We start from the raw sequence: 14,819 nt of genomic DNA, 5'->3' as shown, positions 1-14,819 counted from the left end.
AATAAGAAGAGAAAATGCACGAGTCCTACAACAACATTATAGATAGCGTTTCTTGGTAAATTCACATATTTTTTTACCTGTATTTATTCTTCTGAAAGACCAACAAAACGGTAAATACAGCCGTACCAAAGAAAAAGACTCATTAACCCACCACATGTGCGTAGACGAGTAAAAAGAGAGAATAAAGAAAACAATTATATATATATATATATATATATATATATATACAGTGTTCTCTCTCTTCATCAAGAAGAATCAACTTCAAGTATAAGAAAAGAAAACACAAAAAAGAACTACGAGGACTCACAATACTTTTTTACTGCAATCTCGACTTCCGTCAGGAGTTTCTGGCACGCTGCCGCATCGCTTGCCTCCACATAGACCCGCACCACCGGTTCCGTACCACTTGGTCGCACAAATGCTCTTGCCGCAGATTGTGTGGCAGAACTTGTAGCCGTTACTGCTGCGTCAATAGACTCTTGCAACCCAAATGGTGTTAGCGCATGTCGCTCATCTGCTGTATTTGTAATTACCTTTGGGTTCGGAACTATAACTTTACTTTGCAGTGAGGGTCGATCCACGTAGAGGTTAAGCCATTCTTTAAATCGCATCTGTAATGCCAAGAGTGCGATTTCACAGGCAAAGGCATCGGCCATTGCATCTCCACAGACTTGAGAAAGGAGCAACGGCAAGTACGTCAGTACTACCTCTGTTTGAGAGTTAATAGAACCAGATTTAAGTTTCGAACGAATACTCTCCTGGTTAAATAATATGGTACCGTGTCCATTTGCTTCAAAATAGACTCCAATATCTCGTTTATGGGCAATAGAGTGGAGGTTTTTTACGCCTGTAGCAGCAGAATAAACATGAAGATTTAATTGTTGTTGCAAGTAGTCAGTAGAAGCCCCATTGGCGTAGGCCGTCTGCACTACTCCTACATCGAGTGAATGAAGTACGTCTTTTCCAAGCCAGTGACGAAGAGCCAGAGCATACAAAATAGAAATACGATCACCATCCAGTAAATGCCAAACATCGCCTTCAGCATAATCATGAAAAAAAGCCACAACACGATCAGCATCTCCATCAAAAGAGTAGTAATGAACTTCCTTTTCTTCTCCATTTTTAACCTTTTTATCTTCATAATCTGTAGCCCATTTCTTCATTTCACTTGATGGTGAACGTGTTTTTTGGGTAAAATCTGCACCACACATGTGATTAAGAGATTCATGTTTATCAAGGGAATCATTTAAAATAATAATCTCAAAATATTCATCCAATATATTAGGTAATAACTCCTGTGAAATTTGGAGAAGAGACTTTAGACCAAGTGCACCGACACCATTTGCTGCATCCACTACAATTTTTTGACGTTTTCGCTTTTCCTGAGAGGGAACTACAACTGCAGCTAACAATGCTTTTAGAGCAGAAAGAAGACTACACCAGTAGAGAGATGGTCCAAAATCAGCAGTAATAAGTGATTCTCTTCCTAAAGATGGCAAATTGGCACGCTGAACCATATAGTGAAGATGTGGAGTCGTGATGATGCCATATTCAATGGATGATAGATGAAGTGCTTGTAAAGACCTCTGTATTGCCGAAAGAATTTCTTCCCCCGAAGATCGTGAGTCACGTGCGAGGTGAATAGCAGCATAGGAACAGCGAGCTTCCAGTTCTTTCACTGAAGGAACACAAATATTATTTCTTGAGGCCCAATCCTCTAATATTTTGAGAAGCTCTTCCCCTGTTGTCGTATTAGCTACATCTGTGCACACCCCTTCCCACGTTTTCGTCAACATACCACCGTCCATATCAATCAATTTCATACCATTATCAGGTTCAGGATTGTGCGACGCTGTAATCATACAACCAAGTGAACAACCAGCAGGAGCACTCGTGTTTTGAATAGCCCACCAAATACGAAGAGCCGCCACAAAAGTCACACGTGCCGCAATGGGTGGTAACACAGCTGCGGTCGCCCGAAACCCGGCGGTACCATAGCACAGTGGAGTAGTAGAGGGCGTATGCCGTAGTGGGAAATGCGCAATGCAATCTCGCACAGCATCAGCAAAAAACGAAGGCAATGGCATAGATAATAGAAGCAAAATAATATTTCCTTTGCAGAAAACTGTACTTTTTTTTTTTTGCTTTTTTCTTTCTTTTATCTATGTATGTATGTGTGAGTGTGTGCGTGTAGAGAGAGAATCTTAATAATAATAATAATAATAATAATAATAATAATAATAATAATAATAATAATAATAATAATAATAATAATAATAGTAATCTTTTGCGTTTGTTTGTATGTGATTATATAACTCAAAGAACTTCGCATCCCCACAAATTAAGAAAAAAAGCAGAAGAAAGGTAAAACAAGACATCAAAGAAGGAAAATATCTCAAAAGATAAATATCTCAGTAAAAGCATATATATATATAAACATATTTATTCATTTATTTTGCAGCCAACCTCCAATTATCACCACTTTCCATCTCTTTTTTTCTTTCTGTTATTCTCTCTGTGTCTATCATGGCGGTTCATGCCTAACACAATCTTCTGTATTCGTATGGCTCCACACCCTGAGAGAGATGCCATACCAAATGTATGAAGAAAGCATTAAAAAAATAACCACGACAAACAGAGAGTGAAAAAAAAATGGTATCACTACAGGGGATGTTGTCATTTAATTCTTTTTCTTTTTCTCAACTTGACTCTCCCTTCCTCCTTCTCCCCACCCCCAACCATCATTCATAGTGGCTCAGTATCTGCAGCAATAATAATGATGATAAAAGCATTAACTCCATTTGACCTCTTTTCTCTCTTCACTCCGTGGCTAGCACCACCGTATATATATATATATATATATATATATATATATATATATATATATATATATATATGCGCATTTAAGGGATACAAAAAGTATCTTCGCTATTTCTTTCCATTGGAGTAGAGAAGCCTTGAATAAGAAAAGAAATGAAGAAATCCCTTGCATAATGCCATTGTGGTATATTGGTCATTGGAACGTAACAATAGGCAATCAAAGAATGAATATAAAGGGATATACAGTAGTAATGAAGAAAAGAATAGAAGAAATCTGTTTTTTTTTTTGCACTTAAGGTAACTTTTCCTTTGAATGTTTCCTATTTATATTTCTCTCATTTTCCTCTTCACTTTCAACCCAACAATATTCATGTTTATTTTTCGTCGTTTTCTGTGGATGTCCCCATTTCAGGATGTACAAGATACTCTACTCTCCTCAAAAAAAAAACCACCAAGCATATTTGTCTGTGCCTGTTTCTCTTTATATATATATATGTCCACATGGACAAAGTCATCGCCTGCTGCTGCGAAGATGCGCAAAGAATATTTTTAGAGGGAAACTGAGTAGGACGATGGTTTAAGGATTACGGCGACGGAGGGTAATGGTTACAGTGGTAAGACAAGAAGTTGCAGTACATTAAAAATTATATAGATAATGATCACTCCGTATGAGCACAAAAAATAGAAAATGCATCTACGTCAAAGAAAACCCAGAATAGGAATCAGCTATCCTGGTTTTTTTCTTCACATAAAATGGACAGAAATTTTTCTTTTTTTTTCTTTCTTTCATTCTTCTGTTTTGCAACATTCCACACAGACACACAGAAAGACACACATATATACTATACATGCACGGAGTCAAAAAAAAAGTACCGGCAGTGAAGAACTTGACGTTCTATTCTTTAATACGTAGCATTTATTTCTATTTTTCCTATATATTCTTGGACGAGCATCACCATGTAATAGAGCAGGGACACGAGAGCATAAAATAAAGAAAAAAACAACAACATCGTGTCTGGTGAACAACTTCAAATCATTTTTTCCCACCTCAATTCAGCATGTTTTGGTGCATACCCACATGCACCGCTGTTGTAGATCCATGCGACGGTGGACCACTGCTGTTGCTTCCAGTGCTTCTACTACCCATGGAACCAAGATGAATCTGCTGATTTACAGAAGATAATGTCGATGCGCTTGGAGTTGGAGGTATTCTCAGGGTTGCAGGGGCAGCGATTGCTGAAGCAGGAGGTGTAGGTACAATATTAAGACTTCCAACACGACTTTGATCCAGTTTGGCACAGAATGTTCGCGGATCGTTGAGATATTCAGGAGGACAGAGTGCCACAGGAATACACAGATACGTCTCTGATGCCGCTACTGCCAGATCCCTGGAGCTTCCACTGTTATTGCTACTAGAGTTCCGATTCTCTGGTACAAAGAGAGGGTATGGTTGCTGTTGAGGAACCTGTCGTGATGATGTGGTAGGGTGCGGGGGTGGGGGCGGTGGGGGCGGCATCGCGTACGAGGCCTCTGCGGGGGGCGCCGTGAGGGGCGGAAGACGAGCCCGCGCGTCTCCCCTGCCGCCGCCCCGGCCGCCGCGTGGCTCCCCTCGCCTGTACGCCCCGCGCCGCGAGTAGTCGGAGCCGGAGGAGCCGGAGGAGGAGGAGGAGGGCGAGAGGGAGCGGGAGCGGGAGCGGGAGCGCCGACGGCCGGGGCGGCCAGGGCGGGGAGGGCCGCGGCTGCGTGCCTTCTCCACCGTCAACTTGACACCCTTCAGAACGTGCGGCTCCGGCCGCTCCAGACGCTGCGGGGGGCTGCGGTAGACCACCCAGCCGTAGCCGCGGGAGTTGCCGGCGGCATCGCGTTTGAGTGCAATGGTCTCCAAATTGCCGAAGCCACCAAAGTAGCGCTCAAGGTCCTGCTGCGTGATGTGCCGCTGCACACCGCCCACAAAGTAGCGGCTCTCCCCGCCGGCGTGCGAGGCTTCGTCTGTGGAGGCGGCGGTGGGGTCGGTTGAGCGCATCACGTGTACAACGCGGGGCTGGCAGCGCTCAGGCGAGAGGAGGATATACTACCACTGGGATGGAAATACAATGTGCGTGGGGGTGAGGAACGGAGGGGACCCACGTAGTACAAAAAAGAAGGCGGATGGGGTTTCTCGAAAACTAGCGGAAATACTCTCAAACAAAGAAAAAAAAGAAAGGAAAAGCAAAGAATACATGATAATAAGAAATAAATGGGACGAAAAAGGAACAGAAGCAAAAAAAAAAACAGTAGTTAAAATAGAAATAATCATACCCTTTTTTTTCGTAGACCTATGCCTGTAAGATGGTACCGAATCGAATCAAATCAAATCGAATAAAAACCAAAAAAAAAAGTAATGGAATAAAAAAAATACCCAACAATCCCACAAGTATTCTAATAAAAGAGGAACATTAAAATAAAATAAAATAAAAAATAAATAAATATATATATATATATATATATATATATATATATATATATAATCCGTCTTTTTGTTTCTCGTTTTCTTTTGTCATTGTCTACATACGATCGCTTTTTTTTTCCTTTCTTCTCTTTACCTCTACATCATCCCTTTACTGTCTAAGTTTTTTTTTTGTTGTTGCTGTTGTCCCCCAATACCATCATTCCTCTTTCACTATGCGGCCTCACTAGCAATCAGGATCATGTAGAACAAAATATAACAGACACACCACCAAACAAGAGAATTGCAACAAAAAACCTACATAAAATAAAAATAGCGTGTAGACAGTTAAGAAGGTAAAACAAATAAAAGCACCTAGAGTTAATTTTTTTTTTGCCTAATTTACTACAGAAAAAAATAAGCCATGATCTGTCATCATGGCATACATGTATATGTACACATATGCGTATTACATATATATTCATATTCTTTGATTATTTCAACCGGTAACGGTTCCCAGTATTGCTTCAGGTGTGTATTTTTCAATAACATCACGTTTGTGTACCAAGTCAAATTCTGCTGTCGCGTCTTTTCCAGCATAAAGTAAAATAGATTGTTTCCCACCGGGATGATCCGGCAAAAAAAGCAGTCAAATCAAGCACTTGTCCATGAATAATACACCGACAGTCATCTGGTTTATTATGCTTTGCAAGTTCAGCTCCTGTAAACTTCTTATCACCTTGACTGTTGTTGCTCGATTCTTGTTTTACATTGGATGCTCTGATATCCTTTGAAGAAACAGCAGCATCGGCAGTAGCAGTAGCAGTAGCAGAGAGTGGCTTCAATGGAGAGAGTTGATCAAGTGTGAGATGTGAATAAATGGTTTAAGCGGTAATTTGATGTTGGACCAAGAAAAGTGGAGAGTAGATACCGAGTTGTCTCCTTCCCTGAAACACGTCCAAATAGCACACAATGTAACAGTGAATTGCCACCCAGACGGTTTTTACCATGTACACCACCAGCTGCCTCAGCAGCGCAGAAAACTCCAGGAATAGGTGTTTTCGTTCGACTGTCAAGTACTTCTGTTCGTGTATTAACTGCAAGTCCACCCATTGTATAATGTACAACAGGTGTAATGATGGTAACATAGAGTGGTGCATTAACTCGGAAAGAATCTGCATTGCGAAATATTGTTTTACCATAAGAACCCGAGATTTTGTTCCTTTCATTGGTAATTTCCTCTCCTGATACTTTCCCCTTTACACGACGTAGGCGACGCTGTAATCTTTCATGTGTTTGTGCTGTCTTACGATAAGCGTCAAACTCACTTTGAAGTTCATTGGGTTTAATTTTCATCTCCTCTGCCAGTTCTACCCCACTTTTATAGTATTTCATTAATCCCCGTCCAGTATAATGTTTGCAGTGTCATGGCATTTCCTTTGCACAAGCCTCACTTAACAACAGACGAAATGGTGTTGAACCATTCTGCAACATTGCATGACTTACCTCATCACGAAGTCCGAGTTTATTTACAAATCGTTTATCCTTACCATCAATGATAAGAGCACCTGTTCCACGCAGAGCCTCAGCACAGAGGAACTTCACATGGTTTTCTGGATCTCTAGGATCCACCAAACCTGTAGGATGCATTTGTACATATTCCATGTCTATTAAGAGAGCAACAACTTGTTCAGCAATCTTAATACCATCCCCAGTCGCGTGTTCACCGTTTGTTGTTGCAAATTTTAACAATTTTGGGGTAAATCGAGCCAGTAAAGAATCATTAGTATCTATCTTACTGCTTCCAAAGTCCGCTGCATAACCCCCTGTTGTGATAATCACCACCCCACGTTCCACACGTCGCTCTCCTTTACTATTCTCCAACTCAACTCCAGTTATTGGTGCTGCAGGATCATCCACTGGTTCACGAATAAGCCGTACAACTTTTACCTTTGTCACAATTTGAACCTGTTGTGGGTTTGCCTTCTGTTGTGCCTCCAGTGCATCAATGCGGGCACAGGTAATAGCCATTCCTGGAAACCGTTCACTGCCGCGGTGTACACGTGGTTTACTATGTCCACCCAGTAAACCAAGTTGTGATAAATCAACACCAAATCGTTGTGTGAGCCACTCCAAGCTGGGGGCTGAAAGCCGTGCAACTTCTTCTACAAGTGGTGAAACATTATTAATGTCTTCATTGGTGTTACTCTCATTTTTATTTCTCTTCTTGCTGTTATCATTGCTCATACCGTGGAAACTCCGGTTTATGTCTTGTACAAACTGCTTCACACCATCAAGGACGCCGGCACTTATCTGTGCCTGTGTTGGCGTTCCAGTAATACCACTGGAAGCCTTTGTGCTGTTACCGCCGAGAAAGGCGGCACTATCCACAAGCAGGACAGAACCGCCATGCTCAAGTACACTGTGGGCCGCCCAGACCCGCCGGACCTACACCCACCACAATCACACGATTTCCACCAATCACAGGGAATATCACTGAGTTATATATATATATATATATATATATATATATATATATATATAGGAGAAATAGATAAAGATGTAATAGAAATATACGGATGTATATATATATTTCTACCTCTAGGTATTTCTTTTTTTTTCCGTATGTTTCCTTTTATTTTGGTTATTTGCCTACTCACTTTTTTTTTCTTTTACTACCGGAAAGAGGTCTGGATAATAATGGGAAAAAAAAGAAGAAAAGAAAAAAGCATAGAGATAATTGTGTATTTATATCAATACTATAGAGGTAGCAAAAACATATAAAGGTAGAAAGATAAAAGTTTTTCTTATTTTTTTTAGATGTGTAGCCGGTACTAATATAGTAGACAAACAGTAAAATAAAATAAAAACAATTAGAAAGTGCTCACGTAGACGTGCATAAATGCACCTTTCTTTATGACAAGTAAAATGTATGGAACCCCATGATGATTTCTCAGCAAGATCTATGGTTTTTCTACTACCTCTTTTCTTGCTCTCCCCTCGCAGGTCTGCTATCAATAACAGCAATAAAAAAAAAGAAAAATGACTGCTGGAGGCAGCAAAGAACAATAAATACAAACAGCCAAAAGCAGCAACAGCAGGAACAACACAAAACGAAAAAAAGAAAAAAATCAAACTCTCATGATATCATTTTTATTTCCTTCCTCATCTGAACACCACTATTTCCCTACTCACTTATTTCTTTCCAACATTTTCTTGGATTCAAAGTCTATTTTTAGGCACTTCTACCCCTTTTATGTCTCTCTCAAAGATAAATCATGCAAAAATAAAAAATGTTAATTAAATAATTAACGTGCTAATAATAAAGAAACATATAACTACTCAAATAAATCGTTCGCCTGTAGTACATTATACCTCCACGTAGATCCACATAGGACCATATATATATATATATATATATATATATATATATAAGACATAGAGAGAAAGCACATACTTTGAAGACCATAAAAAAAAAGGAAACCGTACAAGTATCCCACACATCTGATTGAGCAAATATCAATAGGGTACTCCTCACCACCATCATCATCATCCAACATTTCAGACAATAGCAAGTTAAACGAGATAAACAATTTCTTTTTTTAGATATACGATAAACAATCATCGAATCCCTCCTCTTCCTCCTCTAACTGTTCTTTTTGATTTCGCCTACTCCTTTTCTTCTTTTCTTCCTCCTCCAGAAGGGACATGGCAAAGGCTCGCACAATACTCACATCATTACTGGTGAAATTCAACGCCGTATTTCCATCAAATCGAGATTTCGATGAGGATTGCGGTACTCTCTGCTGCGACTGCATCCCGCCATACTTCTTTTCGTTTTCTTCTTCTCTTTCCTCTTCTTTTCCCTTTTCCTCATTATCTCTCATTCCCACAGTCCCCATTGGCCGCGGTGGAGAAAAAATAGAAGCCGCCGACGCAAAAACTGCACGATTAAACCGCGACATGGCAGAGCTGTGACAGAATCGAGATCCGATATCTGCAGAGTAGAGATGCTGTTCCCGCACACCTTCACTCGCCCGCTTCTTTGCATTTGTGAGTTCCTCCCCAAAGTCCTCACCGTCATCATCTGTATTACTTTCCACAGACGACACCGGGGAGGAGTCGCCGGGCGCGCCCCAACCCATATCACCGCAGAAATCCGATACAACCGCAGCTCCTCCGGCAAAAGATGCGGATGTCTGTCTACTTCGGCAACGCCCTGTTTTGCCAGCAATAGTTCCGGTCGCAATAGCAGTAAGAGTAGTAGTGGTACCAGTAGTTGTGGTTGTGTATCCAGCGGGTTGTGATGTCTCCTCACATTCACGTTTGGATTTTCGCCACTGCTGGACTCGTTGTTGCGATGCGCCATTCACTTGAAACGGGGTAAACAATAACGTTGGTGTCTCTTCTGTAGTACCCACTGGATGCCGTACATCAGGGTTTTCGGCATTGCAGAGAGTTGAGCAGCACAACTCCGCTTTAAAGAAGGTTTCATTTTCGACTGTATCTCCTTGACGATGTCCAAAAGCACCTGGTTTAAATATACGAGAATCCATATCGTCTAGATGAAGTAGTTCCTGCGATTGCATTTATCGATTATTATTTTTGTTTGTCTGTTTGTTGCTACTTGTTCTAGTTTTATTGGTGGTCTCGTACCGGATATATATATATATATATATATATATATATATATATATATATATATGCGTTAATATATTAGTTACCCAACGTTTTGTGCGATATGGGCAGAAGGGAAATCAGAACACGTTGGAACGTTCGGAACGAAAAGAAAAAAAGAAACAGCAATGAAACACGCAAAGCACAAAGGCTGTATGATTAAAAATCCAATAAAGAACTCTGCCTTTGATAGACACAGAGAAAACAAAGAAAAAAAAGGACTTTCAGTCTCTCTCTTTTTTGTTTTTTTTCTTCTCTCAACCTTTTTGGAACTTTGCCTTTCTTTTATAGTTCCTCCTACAATTGTGAGGTGCTTGTCCGTATGTATGCACTTCTCCCTACAGTTAACAGAAACAGGAGAAATCAAAACCAAAAAAAAAGATAAAGATAAAACTTTAAAATATCAAAAAGAACAAAAACTATTCACCAAAGTAAAGAATATATAAGGAAACAAGAGATCATATAATATCATTTTTCGTCTATTCTGTATTGGTTTTCACGTTTTCCTTCCGTGTCCTTTTCTTCCTGAATTAATGGAACAGAAAGAGAAAGAAAAATAAAAAAAAACATCAAAAAAGAAAGACTGAACACAAAAATAGACGAAGAAAAAAAAAGGGAGAAAACCGAATCAATAAAAAGAAAATCTCCCCATAATATCCTGTTTTAAAACTCACAACAACAAGTAAAACAAAAAAAAGATCACCTTCACGAGCCTCCTGCTGTTTTTTGCCCCCCACTCCAAACACCACCAAAAACGGCGTTAATAGCCGAAAGAACATCCGCATCTACTCCCGCAGTTGTATTATTATTTTTATTATTACTATTGCTACTACTATTACTACTAGCACTACTAACCGTACTAGCAGCCACCTCCGCATCTGTCGCAGGAACCGTAACCGTTTCCCTACTCAAACGACTATTTCCCTTTCCCTCCGCCGCGTTCTGATTCCGCTCACTCCACTGCCGTCCCCTGTGCAAGTTGAGCAGCTGTCGCTGGAGGTGATCCTCCTTGCGGGGTTCAAAGAACACAACGCCCGGTGGGTCCTGGGCGCGGCGGATCAACTTCCCCTTTTCCTCCCCGAACTGCGGCCATCCCCGCACCTCCTCACTCATTGACATTTGCCGCCGCCGGGCGTACTCGAGTGCCCGCAGTTCCCTTTCCTTTGAGTTCCGCATCGCATTATAATCCGTATTTATATCCCCGTGACTAACGACAGCCTGCACGGTGGGATTGTGGGCGGCCGCGGCCTCGCGGGCTGCACGGATGCGTTCATTCAACTCCTGTCGTATTCGGTGCATTTCGGATAACTGTTCGTGGCGGGCGAGGCTCTCAGACATTTTCCAGCCGTCGTCATGCACCCAGTCACGATACTTGCGGTATAGTAGGAGTAAGATCATAGATATTCCAAGATACATAACAAAACCACGTAGTAGAATAGATCCCATAGACATACTCCAAGCACGTTGAATCTGTGCGTTAAAGGAAAATGGATAGGTTGCAGAAAAAGGATTTTCTGCATAACTTCGATTCCTTTGTTGATAAGTATAATGGCCATGAGAGTTTGCATGGCCTTGACGAAAATAATCACTGTTTGCTGTATCGTAAAAACCATGTCTAGTACCTGAACTATAGTGTCCGTACATGGGATTACCTGTAGCGGTACGATAGTGAGAACCACCATGTCCTCCACCACTACTACTACTACTACTAGCAGCAGCTGAAGTATAATAACTTCCCCCACGATAAGCATCCCTTTGTAATTTAAACTGTTCTTTTTCTAATTTTGATAACCCGTTAAGTCTCTCATAGGCTACAGTAATACGACTCATAGTCGCTTCATCACCTCCAGCATCTGGATGATTTTTCCTAACAAGATCACGATATATTTTTTTGAGTTGTTTAGCATCACAGTCAACTTCAACACCCAATACAGCACATGCCTCTGATATTTCTGTATAAGTTGGACGACGACCCACTCCAGCGCCTGAGGAGAAACGTCTAACATTTAAAGTAGTCGATAAATATATAGAATTGTATTGACCTGTGGGAAGAAGAGTTTTCAACATGAATGCATAACGGCGAACTGTAGGACTACTACTGGTAGCAGTAGTGCTAGTGCTGCTGTTAGTGATCGGTACATCTTCTTGACGTATATAGGATGAGCAGTATTGGGAGTCGTGTATATCTTTCTCCTCTTGCGGCTTCTTAGCTGGTGAAGGGAGGATTACGGTAAGATGTACGGGGAAAGATGTACGTCGAATGTACATCTTCAAATATATTCGGTTGTTCTCTTTCTTTCTTTCGTTTTTTTTTTAACTTTTTAACCGATCTCACCTATTCTTTGTGGCTCTTTCCTTACTTCTTTCCTCTCTTGGTTCGTTCGTTGTGGCTGTTGCCTCTGTTCTTTTTTCTCTTTCTTTAGTAGGATATAATTAATTCACTATATAAAATATATATATATATATATATTGGGCAATGACCAGCCACCTCGAAGCTAGAAATAAAAGCCAGGAAAATACAGTAAAACAAAAGATCAGAAAGAGAAAATAATAATAATAATAATAATAATAATAATAATAAGAATAAATAACAGTATAGCAATAAAAGCAGTAGTCGTTACTGTTGTAAGTTTAAAGAAAGAAAGAAAAAAACAAGATGAAGAGGAAACAAAAGAAAAAAAAAACAATACACAGTCTGAATGTTTGCTAAAGGGATTGAGAGAAGGAAATATGCGACACCTATCACGGACATATATACAAATAAAAATAAAAATATATATAAACTTCTATTGTTTATTCGTCCTCCCTTTTTTTTTCTCTTTCTCCATGCATAGCTGTGCACTTAACAGTGATAAAGGAGGAGAGGCAATTGTTACATAGTGCGCAAATACACATAGAAACAGACGTATATAAGTTCTTCTCAATCTCTTATACACTCTTCAGATAACATGACAAAATGGCAATTATCATTGGAAAATACAAGAAAAAAAGAAAGAGAAAAAGGGAAATATAGGGAAATAGGAAAACATAAATTGAATGAGATGGCATGAAACGATAGAGAAAAGAAAAAGAATTCATTTGAATAGAGAAAATATAATAACACAATACTTTTCCATTCCTTTTTTATCCCCTCTGTCCTCTTTCTTTCAAAACAAGAAAAAACAAAAAAACGATTATATATATATATATATATATATATATATATATAATATTCACCCAAATAGAAGAAGAAGAAACGCCTTTTACTGATCTCCTGGTCTTTGTTTCCCTCACCTCATCATATTATCTCCTCATTTCTTCCTCTTTTCTTTTCCCCTTTTTTATCATCAAAATCATCCATCAACGGTACTCCTTTTAGCATACGAGGAATAATAGTAAAATAACAACAAACAGAGTCATATGGCCGCAAGTACAGACAAGAAAAGAAAAAATGAACATGTTGGAAATGGACCAGTTGGAATAATAACAATAATAATAATAATAATAATAATAATAATAATAATAATAATAATAATAATAATAATAATAATAATAATAATAATAATAATAATAATAATAATAATAATGGTAATGGTAACAAAAACCAATAGAAGATGAATACGGTATGAGCCACAAAAAAAAAAAGTAAAAAATAAAAAAAGACACACAGACGCACAGTATACGATGACACATCTTGTTACATTTGCGTATGTATCCCCCTCATTATTTTACTTCATTCATCCTCCGCTCATAGTAAATAGATATCGGAAAAAAAAAACATTGTTATTTCTCTCCTTTGCCTAGCGTTTTATTACTTTTCTTGTTTGGCAGTATCAAAACTTTACTGCGACCTTTTATATATCGTTTTCATTTTTTTTTTTCCTTTACTCTCTTCCCCATCGAATAGAAAAGAACCATCCATTTCTTCTTCTTTGCTATCGTTTATATGAACTGCATTTGGTTTTCTTTTGTTTGCTTTTTTCGTTCTCTTTTTGTTTCTAATGAAGGGGTTTAGTCACAACTTATTACTGTGGTTTCCCGCTTCATCATATCTCTTCCTAGTTTCTTCTTCTCAAGTCCTCCCTTCTTTTTTTTTTCTTCTTTTCTACATATTACTCTCACGCATGGAAATACAGAGACGCACAATAATAATAATAATAATAATAATAATAATAATAGTCAAATAAAAAGTATCCAGCAAACACATTAGTCACTGTAGTACAGATATGCTGTACTTCATATAATAAAAAAAAGGCATTTCCCAACCTCTTTACTCTTTACTCTCTCTCTCTCTCTCTCTCACAAACAAAGACGTATATATATATATATATATATATATATACAAAGACCTCAATGCTCTTCAAACCGCAATTCATGCAGTGAGGCAATTCCCTTTGCGTTATATGTACAACGCCACACAGTACGGTGTGGAACTTCAAGCCGCACACAACTCTCCGCAGAAGTCTCGCCAAAATACGCCAATAAAGCCCGCAGTACCGCCTGATGGGCCACCACAACCACAACTCGATCGGCATTCTCAAGCTCCATTATAACCGGCTCCAGCCGCATAACGAGATCTTGATAACTTTCCCCCTCCGGGTAGCGGAAGGTGTACTTGTTAAGGCGGCGGAAGTGATCAATGAGTGGGTACTTTTCTCGCACCTCGTCGTACGTTAAATCCTCGCAGACACCAGCGTGGATCTCATTTAAACTACGCCATCGTAACATCTTTAAACCGAGTAGTTTTTCACTCCTCTCGGCGGTTTGAATAGCACGACGAAGCTGACTCGTCCATATTTCAACCACTTCTGAGTTCCCTCCCTCGCCTCTACTACTGCTGGAGGTAGTTCCATTTAAAGAGGAAGTTTTTGTTTCATCTTCTTTTTGTCTATTGGCTATTCTCAGACAATGATCCTTT

At 39.5% G+C, this 14,819-nt stretch overlaps 8 protein-coding genes across 8 annotated transcripts in view; 1 reads left to right on the top strand and 7 right to left on the bottom strand.

The window, feature by feature from the left end:
- Positions 1-293: 293 nt before the first annotated feature.
- On the bottom strand, positions 294-2,087 carry LSM04_006354 (Alpha-D-phosphohexomutase; the record flags this gene model as incomplete). Its single annotated transcript, XM_067337562.1, has 1 exon — positions 294-2,087. The coding sequence occupies one exon, from the start codon at positions 2,085-2,087 to the stop codon at positions 294-296; it is 1,794 nt and encodes a 597-aa protein (XP_067193569.1).
- Positions 2,088-3,868: 1,781 nt separating this feature from the next.
- LSM04_000756 (RNA recognition motif domain) lies at positions 3,869-4,843 on the bottom strand (the record flags this gene model as incomplete). The annotated part of the gene is made up of 1 exon (XM_067337561.1): positions 3,869-4,843. The coding sequence occupies one exon, from the start codon at positions 4,841-4,843 to the stop codon at positions 3,869-3,871; it is 975 nt and encodes a 324-aa protein (XP_067193461.1).
- A 901-nt stretch (positions 4,844-5,744) lies between these two features.
- LSM04_004228 (FAD-dependent oxidoreductase 2) lies at positions 5,745-6,640 on the bottom strand (the record flags this gene model as incomplete). Its single annotated transcript, XM_067337560.1, has 2 exons — positions 5,745-5,824; positions 6,154-6,640. 2 exons carry the CDS (start codon positions 6,638-6,640, stop codon positions 5,745-5,747), a joined length of 567 nt encoding a protein of 188 aa, XP_067193526.1.
- A 30-nt stretch (positions 6,641-6,670) lies between these two features.
- Positions 6,671-8,025, bottom strand: LSM04_009757 (FAD-dependent oxidoreductase 2; the record flags this gene model as incomplete). Its single annotated transcript, XM_067337558.1, has 2 exons — positions 6,671-7,667; positions 8,006-8,025. The coding sequence occupies 2 exons, from the start codon at positions 8,023-8,025 to the stop codon at positions 6,671-6,673; spliced, it is 1,017 nt and encodes a 338-aa protein (XP_067193631.1).
- Positions 7,512-7,745, top strand: LSM04_007794 (uncharacterized protein; the record flags this gene model as incomplete). The annotated part of the gene is made up of 1 exon (XM_067337559.1): positions 7,512-7,745. The coding sequence occupies one exon, from the start codon at positions 7,512-7,514 to the stop codon at positions 7,743-7,745; it is 234 nt and encodes a 77-aa protein (XP_067193598.1).
- Positions 8,026-8,847: 822 nt separating the features above from the next.
- On the bottom strand, positions 8,848-9,834 carry LSM04_004522 (uncharacterized protein; the record flags this gene model as incomplete). The annotated part of the gene is made up of 1 exon (XM_067337557.1): positions 8,848-9,834. The coding sequence occupies one exon, from the start codon at positions 9,832-9,834 to the stop codon at positions 8,848-8,850; it is 987 nt and encodes a 328-aa protein (XP_067193531.1).
- A 793-nt stretch (positions 9,835-10,627) lies between these two features.
- On the bottom strand, positions 10,628-12,190 carry LSM04_005020 (DnaJ domain; the record flags this gene model as incomplete). Its single annotated transcript, XM_067337556.1, has 1 exon — positions 10,628-12,190. One exon carries the CDS (start codon positions 12,188-12,190, stop codon positions 10,628-10,630), a length of 1,563 nt encoding a protein of 520 aa, XP_067193542.1.
- A 2,061-nt stretch (positions 12,191-14,251) lies between these two features.
- The window catches only part of LSM04_003132 (6-phosphofructo-2-kinase), a gene marked incomplete at both ends in the record, with an annotated part of 2,511 nt that continues 1,943 nt past the window's right edge, over positions 14,252-14,819 (bottom strand). The window contains one exon of the mRNA XM_067337555.1: positions 14,252-14,819. This exon is cut by the window's right edge and continues 1,943 nt beyond it. Coding sequence (XP_067193508.1) covers positions 14,252-14,819 — 568 coding nt within the window.

The sequence above is a fragment of the Trypanosoma melophagium genome, assembly GCF_022059095.1.
Source record: "Trypanosoma melophagium isolate St. Kilda chromosome Unknown ctg16segment0, whole genome shotgun sequence".
NCBI classification, from domain to species: domain Eukaryota; phylum Euglenozoa; class Kinetoplastea; order Trypanosomatida; family Trypanosomatidae; genus Trypanosoma; species Trypanosoma melophagium.
The sequence above is the reverse complement of the archived record's forward strand: the minus strand, read 5'-3'. Positions and strand labels throughout refer to the sequence as shown.